This window comes from Schistocerca cancellata, chromosome 9 (genome assembly GCF_023864275.1).
Source record: "Schistocerca cancellata isolate TAMUIC-IGC-003103 chromosome 9, iqSchCanc2.1, whole genome shotgun sequence".
NCBI lineage: Eukaryota > Metazoa > Arthropoda > Insecta > Orthoptera > Acrididae > Schistocerca > Schistocerca cancellata.
In genome coordinates this window covers 267448417-267468454 of record NC_064634.1, presented here as the reverse complement: position 1 = coordinate 267468454, position 20038 = coordinate 267448417, and the positions used below count along the sequence as shown (strand labels likewise).

The following is a 20038-nucleotide window of genomic DNA, read 5'->3' as shown; positions in this document are numbered from 1 at the left end:
TTGTTACGTTTGTCTCCAAGATTAATAATTATAGGAAGAACAAAAGTAGGTGAACTTAATTGTTTGAAAGCTCAGTAATATCTTTTTTCCAGTTGAAGTTCTCATCAATATGTACGACCAAAAAATATGCAGCAATTCACCCTAGTTACTGACTCCTGCTTATGTACTACTCCATTTGTTGGTATCACTCTGTTTATTGCGCAGAACTCAGTGAAGTGGTTCTTTTTTCTGAAAATTTAGGGGAGTCCTTTTTCAGAGAACTACTCAATAATTCTTTGGAAAATATTGTATACCTACTCTTAACAACTGTGAAAAAGTACCAGTTCCGCTTGTTGAATGTTAAGTGGGAGGTCATTCACATACATAAAGAATAGGAGTGGACCCGAAACTGAACCCTGTGGAAGCCCTTTGTGATTCTACTCCAGTCATTAAAACTGTACGTCTTTCCAGCACTGCCTGAATTTTTGAACAAACCATTTTGCATTCTGTTTGTCAATTATGATTGAAATCAGCTGTGTGAAAAGCCATTAGTTCCATAAAACTTGAGTTTTTCTAAGAGAGTATCGTGATATACACAGCGAAGGCCTTGAAAATTTCACAAAAAATACCAACTGGTGACATATTATTATTTAGGACATGTACTATTTGATCATTGAATGTATAATCAGCATTCTCAGTGAAGGGCGCTTCCTGGATTCCAAACTGTGATACACTATGTAAATCGGACAATATAGCCTACCGTACACCCTACAAAGCAGCTCGCTGAGAATGCATGTAGATGTGCAGTAATGCTTTTCCCTGGCTGACGCACGGTGTTTCGGCGGCAGGTCTCGTGGATCCGGCGCCGAGACGCGCACATCCTGACGGTGGACCGGTACACGTTCATCGCGGACGAGCGCTTCCAGGCGTTCCTGGTGGAGGCGACGAGCACGTGGACGCTGCAGGTCAAGTACGTGCAGGCGCGCGACGCCGGCGAGTACGAGTGCCAGGTCAGCGCCGCGCCCAAGATGAGTCACTTCGTCACACTGCACGTCGTCGGTGAGTGCTCCTACACCCAGTACCAGCTGTCTCGCACGCCTTCTATCCTTCAAAGATCATCTCTCATTGTGTCTACGCTTGTGATTGTTTGAACTGCCGGTTTGTAATGAGCGTCTTGGATCAGTGGCTGTATGTTTAATATATTTCACTGACTTTGTAACTTTCTAATTATTTCAGCTCTATAACAGGGCCACCAACAATAGCTGCTATAGGGAAAGTAAGGTTCGATCGGACACGGAATGGAAATCACAGTGAAAATCCGATCAAGCTTTACACAGACGAGTTGGGCAGTGTCAGTAGTATGCACGTCGGTCGCGTCACGTCGCGGACAGTGAGCACGTAAAAATACCTAGAAAATAGTGTCGCCCGCCAAGAATGAGAGCCTGGTGCGGGAGTTCACCTTACGTCATACAGCCTGCTTAACATTAGTGTCATGGGTTTCCTTCTACTTGACCATTCTCGGCCGCACTCTGTAGGGCCAACGAAGAAGCTCTTGCAGCGTTCTCCATAGGAAGGGTTTGATCACACACAATAAAGCCCGTAATTGGCTCCCCCTTTGTTTCGTCTCTCCTCACATGAACCGCTGTCTACACTATGGCGCAGACAACGACCTGTAGACCAGCGTAGAGAAGTGGCGGGAAGCACAGGCGCCTGCTTTCTATGACGAGGGTATTGTGAAGCTGTACGACAGATGTCTAAGTGGGAGCGGCGTCAACCTAGGGAGGTATCCTTTCTGCGTGGCCCTCGTAATATCTCCATTCTCGAAACCCACAATATCATATCCGGTTTGTTCAAACTGTTAACACCTGTAGAAGCGGCGTAGAGACCCACGTTCGGAGTAAGTCCTGACGAATTCACCCGAACCGTCATAAATTTCTCCTTCATTATAGACACGCATGCGACATCATAGACTAACACATATGTTCCCAAAAACCGAGGATAAAAGCGGGGCTCTTCCGGAGCTCATACATCGGGTGCTGTTGGTGATAGAAAGATAGGGTCGTCTGATTTGGATAGCTCTTGCAGTAGACCATTTGTATATCCAACAAAAGGATCGTTTTAGTGTCACATCCCACAGCACAGAGCCAAAGTATGAATCTTACACACCTCCTCCAGCTAAGGTGAAAGGTGCAAATCGGTCGGTTATTTTTAAATTGCTGTGGTCTACGGTTACCGTTAATGTCGCTTATGGAGGCACCATGATTTCTTGGGAAGCTCCTTACGAAACTTAAAAAGATGGGTTTATTTACGATATTTTCGTACAAAATCCGAGTTTCTGATTGAAAGACAGCTATGAAGAGAAAATAATGGAAATTTATACGATATATTCCTAAGATTCAGATCACGAACAATGTGGACAATTTTATTGACACCTTTATCCGTTTCTGAGACATCGAGGTTCAAAGTTACCCTACTTGTATAAGCAAAATACGCACGTAAAATGCAGTGTGAGGTGAAAACGTATTTTACAAAGTTACGTAGCACGAGAAATGTGCTGTAAAGTGTCTTCTTCGTTATATCACCATAATGGTTCTGGGAACCCCATGCTCTGCTACTGAAGTATATGTAAAACTTTTGAGCAGGTAAAATCCGTTCAAAGGTCTCAATTTAATACTGCGTTGTTTTAGTTTAACACAATTCTAACTATGAGAATTTTACTGACCATAAGGTTCTTTTCATAGGGTTGACATGCCCTGCTCTGGCAGGGTAAATAAGTCAATCAGTGGAAAAATGCAAAATGTTCCCGTTTATTTGAAGGACTCTGACCGAGAAGTGGGGAACCTGCTACTTCTTTCTATTTTCCTCAGCACATCCAAAAATGTAGACAAATCTTTTGACTTGCGATCATACTCGCTCTTTTTTGCGCTGGGGGAAAAGAAGACAATGACAGTGGCAAAGAGACGCACAAATAATAAATACTGTGTTATAGGAAAAGCGAAGAAGACAATGGCAGTGTGAGAGAAAGAGAGGAACACAGTGGCAGTGGAGCATAGTTGACAGTGACAGGACGGTATTAGGAGAACTCTGAAGGAAACAGTGGAATAGGAATAAAGACAAGGAGAAAGTGGAAGTTGGTGAGAGCCAATAATAATGAGAGCAGAGTCTATGACATTGACAAAGAGAGTGGCAGTGAGAAGGGGCACCAACAGTGGGAGGGAATGAATGAGATAGTAGTAGTATGAGACAGCAAGGTGGGCAGCGACAGTGAGAGGAGACAGTATTAGTAGGAAGGCGGAACGAAGGAGACCGTCGTTGGCAGACAGGAGACAGTGACAAAAAGACAATGGCTATAAGTTGGGATGAGAGTTGATGGTTAAGAGCGACTAACAGCGATCGAATAGTGAGTTTGAGCGGGATTGTGGGAGTGAGACATGAGTTTCACGTTTAAAAGAGAAACAATACTTTCACTTGCTGAGAAAACGAGCACATATATCTTTCCGTGGCAGTTCCGATTTCCCTTACTTTATCACTATGATTGTTTCTCCGTATGTAGATTGGCGTCAACAAAACATTTTTGCATTCGGAAGAGAAAATTGGTGATTGAAATTATGTGACAAGATTCTGCCGCAACGAATAACAGCTTTGTTTTACTGATGTCAACCTGAAATCCTGTATCATATCAGTCACACTCTGTCCACTATTTCGCGATATACAAAATACACTGCTCTTCTTTGAACTTTCTCGGTGTACTCCGTTCATCCTATGTGGTAAGTATGCCAGACCGGGCACCAGTACTCCAAAAGAGGACGGACAAGCGTAGAGTAGGCTGTCTGTTTAGTAGATGTGTTACATTTTCTAAGTGTTCAGCAAATAAAACACAATCATTGGTTTTGCCTTCCCTACTACATTTTCTGCGTGTCCTTTACAGTTTCAGTTGTTCGTAATTGTAATTCCTTGGTACTTACTCGTAGTTGAATATTCGGCCTTTAGATTTCATTGATTTACCGTGTAGATGATGATTACCGGATCCCTTTTAGCACTCAGGTGGATCACCTCACGCTTTTCATTATGTAGAGCTAATTGCCAATTTTCACACCATACATGTATATTTTCTAAACCGTTTTGTATTTTGTTTTGATATTCTGATGACTTTAGTAGACGGTAAACGACAGCATCATCTGCATACAACCTACTACAGCTGATTAGATTGTCTCCTAAATCATTTATATAGATTAGGAACAGCAGAGGGGCCCTAAGACTACTTTTGGGAACGCCAGAAATCACTTGTGTTTTACTGGAAGACTTCCCGTTAGTTACTACAAACGTATGCATGTACCACTGGATGCTTTTTGTCGTTCATGCTGCAGGGCCTGAGGATGATTCTACTGATGAATCGGAACTTGTAGCTTAAATTGACAGCTTAAAAATCAGCGCTGTAGCTGTGTTATTTTTACAATTAATAGACCAGCCGTGCTCTCACACTCCATAATTGAAAAATGGAATTACGTTAACTGGACAACTGCTGACTGGATGCGTACAGTGTGGTCCGACGAGTCGCGATTTTGCTTTCTTCCGAGTTATGGTCGGCGTTCAGCTTATCGACGACCCACTGAGGAGCTTCATCTGCAGTGCATGAAGATTATATTTCAGGCTGGAGATGGATTTATGGGTGTTTCTCGTACCGTGACTCGTCCTCATACATTCAAGTCGGAGCATGAACCAGCATAACGAGTTAAAGACTGTCTCTTTCCTCTACATCTTTACGGTTTATATGCAGTGGACTCTCCCATCTTCCGAGATCATAGCATCCGTTTTGCCAGAAGTACATGCGTATGTTCCTAGACTGACCAACACTTCAAATGGTTCAAATGGCCCTGAGCTCTATGGGACTTAACTTTTGAGGTCATCAGTCCCCTAGAACTTAGAACTACTTAAACCTAACTAACCTAAGGACAGCACACAAATCCATGCCCGAGGCAGGATTCGAACCTGCGACCGTAGCAGTCGCGCGGTTCCAGACTGTAGCGCCAAGAACCGCTCGGCCACCGCGGTCGGCTCACCAACACTCAGACACCTTTCAGCACCTCGACTGGCGCACCAAACCACCATATTTTATCCCGCAGAAAGTACCATGATGTATTTCTAACAGCGGGTGAAACGTATCAGTCAGCATCCGCTCAGTTTGGTAGCTCGATATCACGTAATCATCAATGAGTGGCCTTAGCTGGATATGGAATACCTAAGACTTGAGGTCATTCCTCCTCACCGAACTGACGCCTTTATCATGACTACAGAATGAGTTAGCTTGATGTCTCCCATATTTAATGGTGTCCTACCGAGGTGATGATTCATTTCTTCTGAAGAATAATGAGACGAACGGCTCAGTCATCTTCGTTAAATGCAGTTCGAAGAGATCCCAAAAGGGAAATTTATTTACAACTGCCTAATCGTTCTGATACCGCTACATTAAGTATGAAGATGTTTATTACCTATTGGTGACACATGAAAATTTGAACCGGACTGGAACTGGAACCCAGACATCCCGGTTATAGGGAGCTGTCGCCTTACTCACTTCGGCCATATGAGCACCCTTTCAGGACCGATCCATCGCTCACAACTTTACTTGGATTTCCACCACAGGGTTTGAACTGGACAAAAGTATTCAATGTAAGTATTGCGGTCGTCGAGTCTTGCCATTCTTCTTTTTAACAATGTTTGAAGACGAACTTGCAGCTGTATTAAATTTATGAAATTTATTCGCAACGAGGCACAATCCTGGAAGCGTGCTCGGGTAAACGAAGTCGTTATGGTTGCCACATACGTCAATGTGGCACGAATTTTCATATGTAACCAAGAGTAGTATTTTCAAACCTGATGCAGCTAACTTAAGCAAGATTTGGCAATTGCGAATAAATTTAATAAATTTAGTACAGCTACGAGATCGTCAGCAATGTCTGTTTCTTCACACATTGTTAAAAGTTATATCCTGTAAGTGATTGTCATGTTTGCAGACAGGAAACATATTTAATAATTAAGCAATGTGATATTCACAAATATAAAGTGCACAGCCCAGAGATATTATACGTACGACTACTAACGACAATTAGGTATCAAAAATGTCCACGAGCAAATCCAACATAAGAATGTAGTGCAGCTATAATAGTCATAGGTGTCGTTATAAATTGTGAAGAATGAGCTTGATTGCAAACTTCACATACGATACGCGTTCTACAAAGAAGCGTCGGGAGAGTCAGTGAACCTGATAAAATGTGCTACATATATGGTTGTGTCCGGTAATTAAGTTCCTTACATGTACCTTAGCCCTGAATTTCGCGAACTTACACTATGTGATCAAAAGTATCAAGACACCTGGCGGAAAACTACAAGTTCGTGGAGCTCTCCAGCGGTAGTGCTGGAATTCAGTATGGTGTTAGCCCACCCTTAACCGTGATAGCAGCTTCCATTCACGCAGGCATATCTTCAACCAGGTGCTGGAAGATTTCTTGGGGAATGGCAGTCCTCTCTTCACGGATTGCTGCACTGAGGAGAGGTATCGAGATCGGTCGGTGAGGCCTGGCACGAAGTCGTCGTTCCAAAACATCCCAAAGGTGCTCTGTAGGTTTCAGGTCAGGACACTATGCAGGCCAGTCCATTACAGGGATGTTATTGTCGTGCAACCCCTCCGCCACACGTGAATTATAAACTGGTGCTCAATTGTGTTCGAAGATGCAAGCGCCATTTCCGAATTGCTCTTCAACAGTGGGAAGTAAGATGTTTAAAATATCAATGTAGGCCTGTGCTGTGATAGTGCCACGCAAAACAACAAGGAGTGCAAGCCCCCTCCATGAAAAACAGAACCACACCAAAATACACCGCCTCCGTATTTGACTGTTGGCACTACACACACTGGCAGATGACGTTCACTGGGCATTCACCAAACGCATACCCTGCCATCGGATCGCCACATTGTGTACCGTGATTCGTTACACCACACAACGTTCTTCCAATGTTCAATGTTTACGCTCCTTACACCAAGTAAGGCGTCGTTTGATATTTACCGAGGCGTTGTGTGGCTTATGAACAGACGCTCGACCATGAAATCCAAGTATTCTCATCTCCCGCCTAACTGTCATAGTACTTGCAGTGGATCCTGATGCAGTTTGGTATTCCTGTGTGATGGTCTGGATAGATTGGTTGGTTGGTTTGGGGGTAGAGACCAAACAGCGAGGTTATCAGTCTTATCGGATTAGGGAAGGACGGGGAAGGAAGTCGGGCTTGCCCTTTCAGAGGAACCATCCCGGCATTTGCCTGGAGCGACATAGGGAAATCACGGAAAACCTAAATCAGGATGGCCGGACGCGGGATTGAACCGTCGTCCTCCTGAATGCGAGTCCAGTGTGTTAACCACTGCGCCACCTCGCTCGGTGACTGGATAGATGTCTGCCTATTAGACATTACGACCCCTCTCAACTATCGGCGGTCTCTGTCAGTAAAAAGACGAAACCTGCTTGCACACTTTTGTGCTGTACGTGTCCCTCCACGTTTCCACTTCACTATCACATTCGAAACACTGGACCTAGGAATGTTTCGGGGTGTGGAAATCTCGCGTACAGACTTATGACACAAGTGACACCCAATCACCTGGCCAAGTTCGAAGTCTGTTAGTGCCGCGGAGCACCCCTTCTCCTCTCTCACTATGTCTAATGACTACTGAGGTCGCTGATATGGATTACCTGGCAGTAGATATCAGCACACTGCTCCTAATATGAAAAACGTATGTTTTCGGGTGTGTCCGGATACTTTTGATCACATAGTGTAGCTGTCAAAGTGGAGGTAGCACTTTTGGATATTGACAGACCACTGTGTGACAGAAAATGGTAGTAAAAATGTTATTCAGCATGGAGCTTATGTAAATGAGAATGAATTTTTTTTAATATTTACGCGCGGTGGGTTACGGCCAGTATAACATTTTTATCTTACGCTCATGCTATATGTGAGATGAAGGCTATAATTTCGAATTTTGGGATACACATACAATATTAAATCTACTGTCGTAATTTGCAGCTACAATTAACATCCATACACGCTTCAGTTAGGACTGTCCAGAGACACTGTAATTGCTATCCATTCTGTTTTACACAGTACTAAATCATAGATTTTTTTCCACGGATTCGTTTAGTAAGCGCAATAGCGATACGGAAAGGTTCAACAAACTCAAGTGTCACACACTTCGTCAGAGCTTTACTCATAAAATTCTAGAAGTGTACGTTCGGTTAAGAGTTGGGCATATAATACTTCCTACCACATATCTGTCGAGTCCGCCTCCGTAACTCAGTAATAAGCATGTCTGGTTGCTATGCGGAGTACCTGCGTTCGATTTCCAGCAGTGCCAATGATTTTTCCCTCATGGAAAGACTGGAACGAGGAGCACTCGTCTTCGTCATGACAACTGAGTAGGTACTTGTGCGAGAGGTAGCGGTTCCAAGGTCAAGAAGACCGTGACTTCACACCTCTCCATACCGCATCCAATGGTGCCGCTGGTAGAGGATGACACGGCGGTCGGCGCGTCCCTATTGGTCATCGAGACCGAACGCAGTGCTTTGCCGCACATTTCTGGCGAAATGACCGCTACGAAGTAATTAGCAAAGTTTCATCCCAGTCCGAAGATGTATCAACAATCGTTAGTCTCACCCACCGTTCGGTAATGGAAAGGGAGAGGTGGAAAATGTGGCGCCAGCACAAGTACCCTTCACCACATTCCGTAGGGCGGCATATAGTGAACACAACAGAGCTAGGTGAATGGTTGGCAATAGAAGATTTGTAGACGATAATTGAGTAATCGTCAGTAAGACCACAAAAATTTGCGAAAAACATCACCTTCAAACAATGTGTTGGTTCAAATTGTTTAAAAAATGGGTCAAATGGCTCTGAGCACTATGTGACTTAAATTCTGAGGTCATCAGTCCCATAGAACTTAGAACTACTTAAATGTAACTAACGTAACGACATCACACACATCCATGCCCGAGGCAGGATTCGAATCTGCGACCGTAGCGGGCGCGCGGTTCCAGACTGTAGCGCCTAGAACCGCTCGGCCACTCCAGCCGGCTGTTGGTTGAAATGGGTCTGAGCACTATGGCACTTAACTTCTGAGGTCATCAGTCCCCTAGAACTTAGAACTACTCAAACCTAACTAAACCGTAAAACCAGCGCTGATTTTGCAGAATTTAAGAAAGTAGCCGAGTCCTGTGTTATGAAAATTATAAAGTAGGAAACATAGCGACTCGGAGTCTTGTACCAGCACTCATATCCAATATTCACGCACATTTACGTAGATTCATATGTTTAACGCTATTCTTAACTGCTACAGCAGTTTACTTCCAGTAACTATTTTGCAATAAACATGTCGACTGACTTCTGTATCTGAACAATTGTAACAAGTCAAATAAAGTTAATGAATATTTTTGTTATTAAATACTACACATGCCAACGGCGAGAATCACTTCTTTTTCTTTAATACTTATAAGTTTTAAAGGCCAGTGCCTCGATGTTAGTTTCCTAACGGAGCACGACGCAGTTAAAAAAAAAAAAAAAAAAAAAAAACCCTTATACGCAACATCTGAGTAACTGGAATATTTGCGTATTCGGTAGTAGGAGAAGGCCTGTAGGCATAAAGCAGTTCGAAACTCGCTAGAATCGTCCTCATTTTGCTTACTTTTATTTGAATTCCATATTTATGATCGAATAAAAACGTTACTCAGCAGATATTGAATCACATTTTTAATGAAGATAACGTATTTTTATTTTTCATTGCTATTTAGCATTAAAATGGGAGTATTCACATTATATTAAAACTTGATACAAAAATGCGGAGCATTAAATAGCACATAAAATCTTTTTTATTTTCATTTCTGGAGATTAAACAGTATTATTGTACAAAAAAAAACTATTGGTTCATGTAACAAAAAGGCCATTCGCATATGTGTATCACGTTTTAATTTATTTTTATGCTGCCAGAAATTAAAGATGAAAAGGCATTATACTTATTAAAAGTGTCTAATTCAATATTTATAATTAACATTTTCACTTGTTAATAAATATGAAATTTTAATAAAAGCCAAATAAAGTTGCTACTAGCGAGATTCGAGCAAGCAACCTCACGATTAGCAAAGCCTTTAAAATTAGGTACTCCTTTTTAATAAAATACAATTATTACCCACATACCAGCACTTGTAAATCTAATCTTCAAAGACGATCCTTCCAGTTTTCTTATTTTTACAGAGAGTGGCGGTGGGGATGGGAAGGGGGGAAGGAGTCTGGATTGGGGTGAGGGTGGTAGATGGTATAGCGTCGCAATGCATAAACAAACTCATGTCCAGACACTGACATGTGAATCCCATCGTATGAAGAAATTCGAAGAGGATCAATCGGTTAGGTCTCCTTGCAAGTGGATTTTCTAAAAACGACAGTTAAATGTTACCAGTAAAACACAAAAGTTACGGAATGGAAGCTCTAGGCCAATACTTGCACATGAACGGCATTATGCTCATCACTTTAACTTCCGAATTTATGAGAGTTATTGGGTATTTTAAGGACCCTAAATACTACAGACGGTTCGCAGGAATTCGTCTCCAAATCGCGCGATCGCAGACTGCTCGTTTGTTGACAAATCACATTCTGCAGCGATAACTCGCTCGAATGTCTGAGCAATCTGTTGAATCGCTTGCTACGAATTAGCTGTGTCTGACACCATGACTGCATGACTGCATCTCTTTTGTCTGTTACTAATCATGACAGTGCAGTTTTCTTTAGCTTCTCTGTGTCCACATGGAATAAGAAGTTACGTTAGAAATTATAGTTATCGGAGGGAAACGAATTCTCTTAAAAGTGAAATTGAAGACGAAGCCGTCACTAATATTGTGAAAGAATACAACTCTAACAACTCTTATATTTTGCAGCGGACAGCATTTTGAAACGTGTGCTGTAGAAGTAGAAATTCATGGGAAGTTACAGCACATCGAGTTTCAGCTTGTGATTCTGAGTTGTTTATGAGCAACTAGACGCACTGTTAAAAAGCGTAGTTTCATAACAGACGCAAACAGTTTAACTTAAATATTTAGCGCATGCCTATTGAAAGGCAAATATAATTCCTCTGACACTTCACACATAGCTAATGCTACTCATACAGTTTGAAAAAGTTATGGAAACGAACAGTGCTGCTAATCACAACATTCCTGTAGAGAAATCGAAATTGTGAAGCCATTCTTCATATGCTAATAGTTAAATCACAAGATTAAAACATGAAAAAGAACGGAAAACTTTAATATGTATGTGCAAAATGCAGACAGGAAAGGTGTACACGATACACGTAGGGTCACTGAAAAATTTGATAGGTTTTGTAACATAGATCGCAGTTCTCAACAAAATCATTAAAAAACAAGTTTAATGAATTTTGATTGCGTTTATAATTACCATTGTTACTTTTAGCATTTATTTTTGACAGATGTTAGCCGGTTTACAGAGATCAACTGCGGCTACAGCTAAACACAAAATTTCGTTTACCATTGGAGAACTTCGAACGGTGACGTTCCAAATAGCGACTGAAATTGCTTGTTAAATAGGTCGGGTGTGGTAGGGTAGAAACCAGCGACCGATTTCAGGCGATACCACTGGCGATACGATACTGTCAGCGATCTGTCACTCCTATATGGGGCCTTTGAAGTTTAATATTTTATTGGCATTTGTACCGCTGTTGATGTGATCCAGATATACGATGGTGAAGTCAAATAATATACATACGGTTCGTAGTTCGGTAGTTAATGAAATTCACTAAAGTAAGCGCTAATGTTACGTTATGCTTCGACGAACGTCAGATCTTTACTTCTGAGGTTTATTAAAATCTTCTAAAGATATACATTCAAAGATAAACGATCTACACGGATACTGCTGTTTTACAGCTAAGCCTCAGCTACTGCATTGGTAATTAGTAAACTGCGCAGAAATGAGCACTAATCACACAGTGTAGGCAACAGACACATACACTAGAGGCATACAGGTTGTCCCAGGAGGAATTCTCGATATTATGAGACATGGTAGGAACGATCACTCGAAGTACAGTAAACATGAGCTCTCAAATTTGTAACTTAAGAGTTATGAGCACTTCTTCGGTACTGTGAATCAAATCTGTTCTACTACAGGCTCTTTTCTTCGCATAATTTGGGAGAAGGAATTGTGCACCAAAAGAATAAAAACTTGTCTAGTAAATATGGGCTGTAAAGTGCATAACATAAGAGCTGTGACCACTTGTTCAGCAGAAGAGTTCTGTGTTTGTTTTTATTTTTTATTTTTTTGTTTGGAATTTCGTGGTATAGTCTTATGGGACCAAACTGCTGAGGTTATAAGTCCCTAAGCTTACACACTACTTAATCTAACTTAAACTGATTTACACTGAGGACGACACACTCACCCATGCCGGAGGGAAGACTCAAACCACCAATGGGGGGAGCCACCCGGACCGGATAAGAGGCCTAGACCGCGTGGGTAAGAGTTCCGTTTCGCATCAGTGAAGATGAACAGTTACCCACAGCTCTTAAGGTTGGCCCTTCAGTGCCCGTCCTTACTGGAATTTGTTTCTTGTTTGGCCATTCTACAATCTCTCGAAACATAGAAAGCAAGCAGCTGTCGATATAAGAGATTTTTTTCATAGTATGGAAGATGATGTGCTGATAATTCTTACGGTATGCGTTTTAGAACAAAAGATTACTAGACGTTTTTGCTTCGAATAGTCGTTGCTGTCATACCTCTGCATGTCAGCCATTCCTCTTGCGACCTCTAAATTTTCTAGGACAGTAATAATTCCTGTCAGGTGAAGGGTAAATTTATCATTTATTGTATAGTATCAGTATCAGATACATGTTAATTGCTGTAGCACACTTAGAAACCATTCGCCGCAAAAACTATATAATTCAAAAGTAAACGAAGCGTACTTGTTATTCTTATCCACAATGTAATCAGCATTCAGTGAGCACATGAGGATGAACAGATCCTTAAATATTTATTTTATTTTTTCAGGCCCACAATTCGAGGAATTACCTTTCAGCTGTTGTAATCACCCGAGATACCGTTGTCGGCGTTTTGGATTCGATGCGGAATACACACTGAGCGATATAAAAAAATGGCTTCCGAAACCGGAGATCGGAGTCAACACCGGCCTTTGCGTAAATCAGAACCGACAGGTGCGAGAGCTTCGCTTTCAGAGGACGCGGTGGAACATAGACTATAAATTTAATCCGTAAAGCCGTTGACCGGGACGATTTTCATAAGGGATGATAATATTTCATGTGAAATTTGAGACACACAAACATTTTGTTATTGAATATCATATATCAGAAGGACCACTGCGCAGTGTAAATAACGGATTCAAAACACGCAGTGAATTCTGAGGACGCGATTGATGTTATTCCTGTGTCAGTGTTTGGAATGAAATCATCTCACGCGCGCTACGTAGGAAACAACGGTCACATCTCCTGTCGATTTCACTACCCTGTTACATGTAAACCATTTTATATAGCGCAGCATAGCCCACTGAAATTAAGAGAGACGTAATGACGTGGTGTCACAGGACCTGTAAGAATTTCTCGGATAAAAGAAAATCGAATTAAGACCAAAATCGTTATTTTAATTTCGTTGACACAGGTGTTGCGAAATATACTGAACTTCATGGCAATAATTTTGGATGGTATTTTCAGACCAAAATAATGAAACAGGCAACTGTTTCATTATTTTGGTCTGAAAATCTTCCTCCTGATAAATACCAAAGATGACAAATTTAGTCTCACCGATGTGTTTAGAGTCTTTTATACCCCCTTCAGTGCGTCTTCTGACCTCCTCCGTTAGTTTTTCTAATTATTACAGTCACATGAATGAAGTTCTTCAGCAGATATTTAGTGACTTTCATTGCTGTATATGCATGTGACATAGCACAAACGACAGGGCGTATGATTATAAACTTAGAGAGAATACTGTACGAAAAATAATATTACTTAGCTTGCATCTTCTATGTAGTCTTCTAGAAGTTTCTTTCATTTGGCGGAGCAGTGACCATATCTTTAAGTTCCAACTATTCAAAAAGGCACCCAGTTGTTTGTTATTTTATGCATTAAGTTTTAAAATAACATACTATGCACCTTTTTTCATGCTCATTTTCAGTTGCTTTAGGCAGACAGTCTCAACATATCACACTCAAAATTATAATTAAACATCACTGGCAATACAGGGCATCACTTCTTCGACACAACTTCATTAACATGCGCATGAAGATGACTAAAGATGCGAACCTAGCACTACAAATATGTTAAAGGTATCAATTTATATCTTCAGAGAAAGTTATATATAATTAATATTGTACTTTACAAATGCTTTCAAATTATCATCGAAAAATTGTAGACATTACAACATCATTTGAGTCCAATAATTATAACATGAAACTTCTTATAAGAATTTGGACAAATCTGTTCATCACAAATAACATTACACGTTTTCTTGTATTTTTTACGCAAGAAATAATACCCTACAATTTATTTAGCTATTAAAAACAATGCTGGAGAATGACTATCTGTCAAGTAATCCATTTATTTGAGTGTATCGAGAATTACGATATACAACGAAAATGGACCATTAACCAGATCCATTACAAGATCTACTTCTTAACTCTACTGATGACGATCTAGTTTCCATAGTGTCACATTCTAGGTAGCCGCCAGCATTTAAAGGCCTTTCATTGCTTTTTTTATTGTGGTCTCAAAATCTATTGCCCTTGTGTGTCATATAGATGAGAATACTTCTTTGAATGACATTTATGTGCTGCGTGAGACTTACGTTATCAAGTCAACACCCAGAAACAATCTGCTCAGTTCGGTGTTCAACGGCTACAGCGAAACATCATAGTGACGTGACTGAACACATTATTTAACACAATTCGTATCTAGGTATGGGTGTGTCCTGAGTACTTACAGACCGAAATTTACTCTATTTGCTGGAACATTTGTCTATTCCTAAGGGTCACATAACAAGTTTCCAATTTAAAAAAGAATGTGTGACGATTAGAGTAGCGACGAGAATTTTTCTTTGATTTTACTTTTCCGTTTACCAACACAACCGACGAACAATCCTCGTTTTTTTTTCCTCTCTCTCTCTGCATAAATTCTCCTGTAGCCGTTTCTTTTTTTTCCTTATTTGTCTATTCTGTTGCTTTCAATCCGAAGTGCCTTACATTGCTACTTTACTTTCTTTTCCTGAATTTCTTGACATTCTTCTTTCGTCGTTTAAATGCAATTTTTATCTTTCATAACAAGCTTTCTCTGCATATACGGTCAGTGAACCTCTTTTTGTCGCTTAAATTTGCGTGATTACTGTTTCTTCTCAACTTACAGTGGTTTACATTATCGTAGTATCGACAGACTCGGTAAAATTTGAGAAAAGTCATCATTTGGCAGTACTTCAGTGTCATTTCGCTCAGTGTTAAATAGCCGTGACTAAATAGTAGACTAACTTATACAAGATGAAGCAGCCTATGTGTAAGAAGAAATGAATTCATATCATACAAGAATTATGGAGGATATGTAGTGCAATACCGCAGAGACAGACTAATTAAAAGTATCAGCACATTTCCGCAGAAAAACGTGAGATTGCCTACTCAGCTTGACATATCATTTTCAATTACTGGGAACCCTAAGAAAAGGAGAACGGAAATAAGTATAACAAATGCTACAGAACGTTTACGAATAGCGTAGCTGTGTGAAGACGTAAGGCAATAGAGTTCGAATTCACAGACGTCGTGTATCTAGAGAAGTTTTGAAATTATTTTTGGGGTTATCTTCGATAAATGATACCAAAATTTGTCTTTTACTGCTATTTTTAAACTGTTATCCACATATGGGCATTGAAATAGGCTACGTCAGATTTGCAGACACGCAGTTTTCAAGAGACTGAGAGTTTGACATTAACCACAATCTGGCACTGAAATAAATTCAGTGGTGCCTAGTAAATTTAATCTTTGTGCCGGACAAGGAGGCGTATCCAGAATTCTTGTTTTAAGCGAGCGGTTGTCTTAATAGCTTCGGCTATCCGAGCTCACTTCACATCCAATCCAATTTCCCATGTTATCACACACAGCATACGCAGTATCCCCCGTCCATTACTCTGATCGTTGGCAGCCTCACACTGATTCGTGCAAAAGGTCTAACGAAGAATGCATGTGCGATTAATGATCTTTATTTGTTGTCAAAGGCCTGCCGCGGTGGCCGAGCGGTTGTAGGGTCTTCAGTCTGGAACCGCGCGACTGCTACGGTCGGAGGTTCGAATCCTGTCTCGGGCATGGATGTGTGTGATGTCCTTAGCTTAGTTAGGTTTCAGTAGCTCTATGTTCGAAGGGACTGATGACCTCAGACGTGAAGTCCCATAGTGCTCAGAGCCATTTGAACCATTTTGTCATCAAAGTGCATATATTCATATGTTTGGTGTCTGGTCTTTCATTGTATTACGATGCAGTCCACAATTCCGAGTTGTAGTGACGCACATGTTCTATTACTGATTACATGATTGACTAATATTCGTAATATTTACAAAGCTGATGAGTAGAGATACATAATTGTAAAAAGACCTGACGATTCAGAATCCGTCACTCAGATGCAATTATGGTAAACTTATTTCCAGAACCATCCAGTGATGAAATCAAACAATAACGCAAGAAGTGGGGAAATATTTTCATCTTCAAACCGTACTTTGTCTATCTCTTGGAAGAATTAATACTCGGCTGAAAAATAAAGTTAGCCTGAGTCATTACATTACAATGGGCTCATGGTAAAACTAATTTGATATGGTAATTATGTTGAAGAGATGATTGATGAAGCTAGTTCTGCGAAATGGCAGTTGCGCTTGTTGGCGAATAATGATATATCGGAAGTCACTGAATGAAAAATGGATTCTCTCTCACTGAGTTTTTCGCACAGCGCTGTGACACTCAGAAAATCACTATTGAGTTAAAATTCCCGTTGGAGTTTTTCGCATTATACATATTAACGCCACATGGATTAAGAGCAATAGTTACACGCGCAATAAGGAAGACATAATTTCAGCGATGTTAACGTGCAAGTTAGTTGCCATTTTCTGTGTTATTTCATTTACCTGTGTATTTATACTATCACGTGACATATGTACAGGTTGTGTGTAAGAGGAAGGATCAAATTTTCTGTACAAATTCACCCCATAGGAGAAAGTATGTTACAGGGATGTCATGGCTCCAGCCACACTGCATTTCAGTATTACAACTAATGTTCTAGATTTCTTAATACTGTATTTACTGTGGGAAACAGAAAAAAGAACATTTACTCTTGTATTATCTACTACAGACAAACACAAAACGTACAGAAATCGTTCCTATATGAAATATATTGGAAATCTCATTGGTTAGCACTGATCCGAAAGGTAGTTATAAAGCTTTTACTATCGCCTAGAAAAATAAAAATTACGTAATTAATTTTGTGTATGTTTGCAGTCTGTAGTCGTGACTACACATGAATAACACCTTGCCACAGAACCGCAGAACGCCACTGGAGAAGATGAAACAAACTGACGCAGCTTTTTACCAAAGTGAAGAATGGTAACACCAATTCCTTTGACTCCACTTGCCCCGGTCTACGGCACTGTGGTGCGGTGATATTCATGTTTAGCTGGACTTCAGCTTTACACTTCCAAACACTGAAAAATTTGTCTGCCTAACTTTATACAGTGAAGAGACAATAGCCACGGGATAGCGATTTGCACATATGAAGATGGCGGTAATATCGTGGGTACAAGCTATAAAAGAGTAGTGCAAAGGCGGAGCTGTAATTTGTACTCAATTCATTCATTTGAAAAGGTCTCCGATTTGATCGTGGCCACACGGCGGGAATTATAGGACTTTGAATGCGGAATTGTAGTTCGAGCCAGGCTCAAAGGGGATTCCATTTCGAAAATTGTTGAAAAATTTAGTATTCTGAGATAGACAATATCAACAGTGTGTCCAGAATACCGGTTTTTATTCATCAGCTCTCAGCGCGGACATCGCAGTGGCCGACGGGTAACAATGAATGACCGAGAGCGGCGGCTTTTAGTTAGAGGTGTCAGTGCTAACAGACATTCAACACTGCATGAAATAACCTCTGCAATCAATGCAGGACGAATTGGAAAGCAGCTGCAACTGCATAGTAGTGGAAAGGTGTCAGGACCAGATGAGACATCTTATAAGATTGTGCAAAGATTATGCGAAAGAACTTACTCCCCTTCTAGCAGTAATTTATCGTAGATGGCTTGAGCAACGAAAGGTATCTAACGACTGGAAAAAAGCACAGGTCATTCCCGTTTTTAAGAAAGGGCGTAGGACAGATCCATATAATTATACATCAGTATCGTTGACGTGAATCTGTTGTAGAATTGTGAAAGATGTTTTATGCTCATGAATTATGACGTTTTTAGAAAATGAATGTCTCTTCTATAAAAATCAGCATGGATATAACGCAACTCACTCTGTTCCTCCATGAGATCCACAGCGCAGTGGACAACGGCGCTCGGGAAAATGTCGTGTTCCTTGATTTCAGTAAGGCATTTGAAAAAAACAATAGGAGTTTACGAAGTATAGGAGCAGACTTGCGACTGGATTCAAGACTTTTTTGCAGATGGAACAAGCCTCTCTTAACGGAACAAACTCAGCAGATGTAAAGGTAATATCCGGAGTACCCAAGCGAAGTGTGATAGGACCGTTGCTGTTTACAATATAGACAAATAATCTAGTAGAAAGCGTCGGATGCTCTTTAAGGATATTCGCAGATGATGCAGTCGTCTATACCAAAGTAGCAAGATAGTAAGAATTTTCAGAACGACATACAGATAATTGATGAATGGTGCAACTATCGCAGTTGACCCTGAAAGTAAATAAATGTAACATATTGCGCATACAAGGGAAAAGAAATCCACTACTGTACAGCTACACCAATGATAACAAACAGATGGAGACAGCGTCTGCCGTAAAATATCTAGGCGTAACCATACCGTGCGACCTTAAATGGAATCACCACATAAAACAGATAGTGGAACATTCACATACCAGACTCAGATTCGTCGAAATAATATTAAGAAAATCTAACTCATCCACGAAAGATGTTGTTTATAAGGCCCTTGTTCGCACGATTCTTGAGTGTTGTTCATCTGTCTGGGATCCCTATCAGGTAGGACTGATAGAGGAGATGGAGAATATCCGACATAGAGCGGCGCATTTCGTCACGAGATCGTTTAGCTGGCGAGAGAGCGTTTCGGTGATGCTAAACAAACTCCACTGGTAGACGTTACAAGCGAGACATTGTGCATAAAGGCGTGATTAACTAATGAAATTTCTGGACAGCTCTTCTCAGGAGGAATCGGAAAAGCATATTACTTCTCCGCACACACATCTCGCGTGTTGATCACGAGGAGAAGATTTGAGAAATTAGAGGCGATTGACAGGCTTACCGACAATCATTCTTCCCACTTACTGTCAGTGAGTGGAACAGGGTTGGAGGGCTTACATAGTAGTACCGAAAGTACCCTCTGCCACGTACCATTAAATGGCTTGTCTAATATAATGTAGATGTAGATGCAGACTGACGTGTCCGTTAGGACATCGCGGTAAAATTTTACGTTAACGTGCCATGGAAGGCGACGACCGATGCGAGTGACTTTGCTAACAGCAAGACAGCGCCTGCTGCGCCTCTCATGGGCTCGTGACCTTGTCGGTTCGATCCTATTCGACTGGAAAACCATGGTCTGGTCAAATGAGTCCCGATTTCAGCTGATGATAGGGATCTAGTGTGACACAGGCCCCACGAAAGTATGTGCCCAAGATTTCAACAAGGCACTGTGCATGCTGGTGGTGGCCCCATAATGATGTGGGTTGTGTTAGCATGGAATCGACAGTGTCTTCTGGTCCAACTGAACCGGTTATTCCCTGGAAATGGTTATGGTCGTCTGCTTGGAGACCATTTATAGC

The 20038-nt window shown here is 41.1% G+C and overlaps 1 protein-coding gene across 1 annotated transcript in view; it reads left to right on the top strand.

The window, feature by feature from the left end:
• LOC126100436 (protein sidekick-2-like) overlaps positions 1-20038 on the top strand; it is a 720869-nt gene that overhangs the window by 620828 nt on the left and 80003 nt on the right. The window contains exon 4 of the mRNA XM_049911040.1: positions 828-1038. Coding sequence (XP_049766997.1) covers positions 828-1038 — 211 coding nt within the window. The remainder of the gene's footprint in view (positions 1-827; positions 1039-20038) is intronic.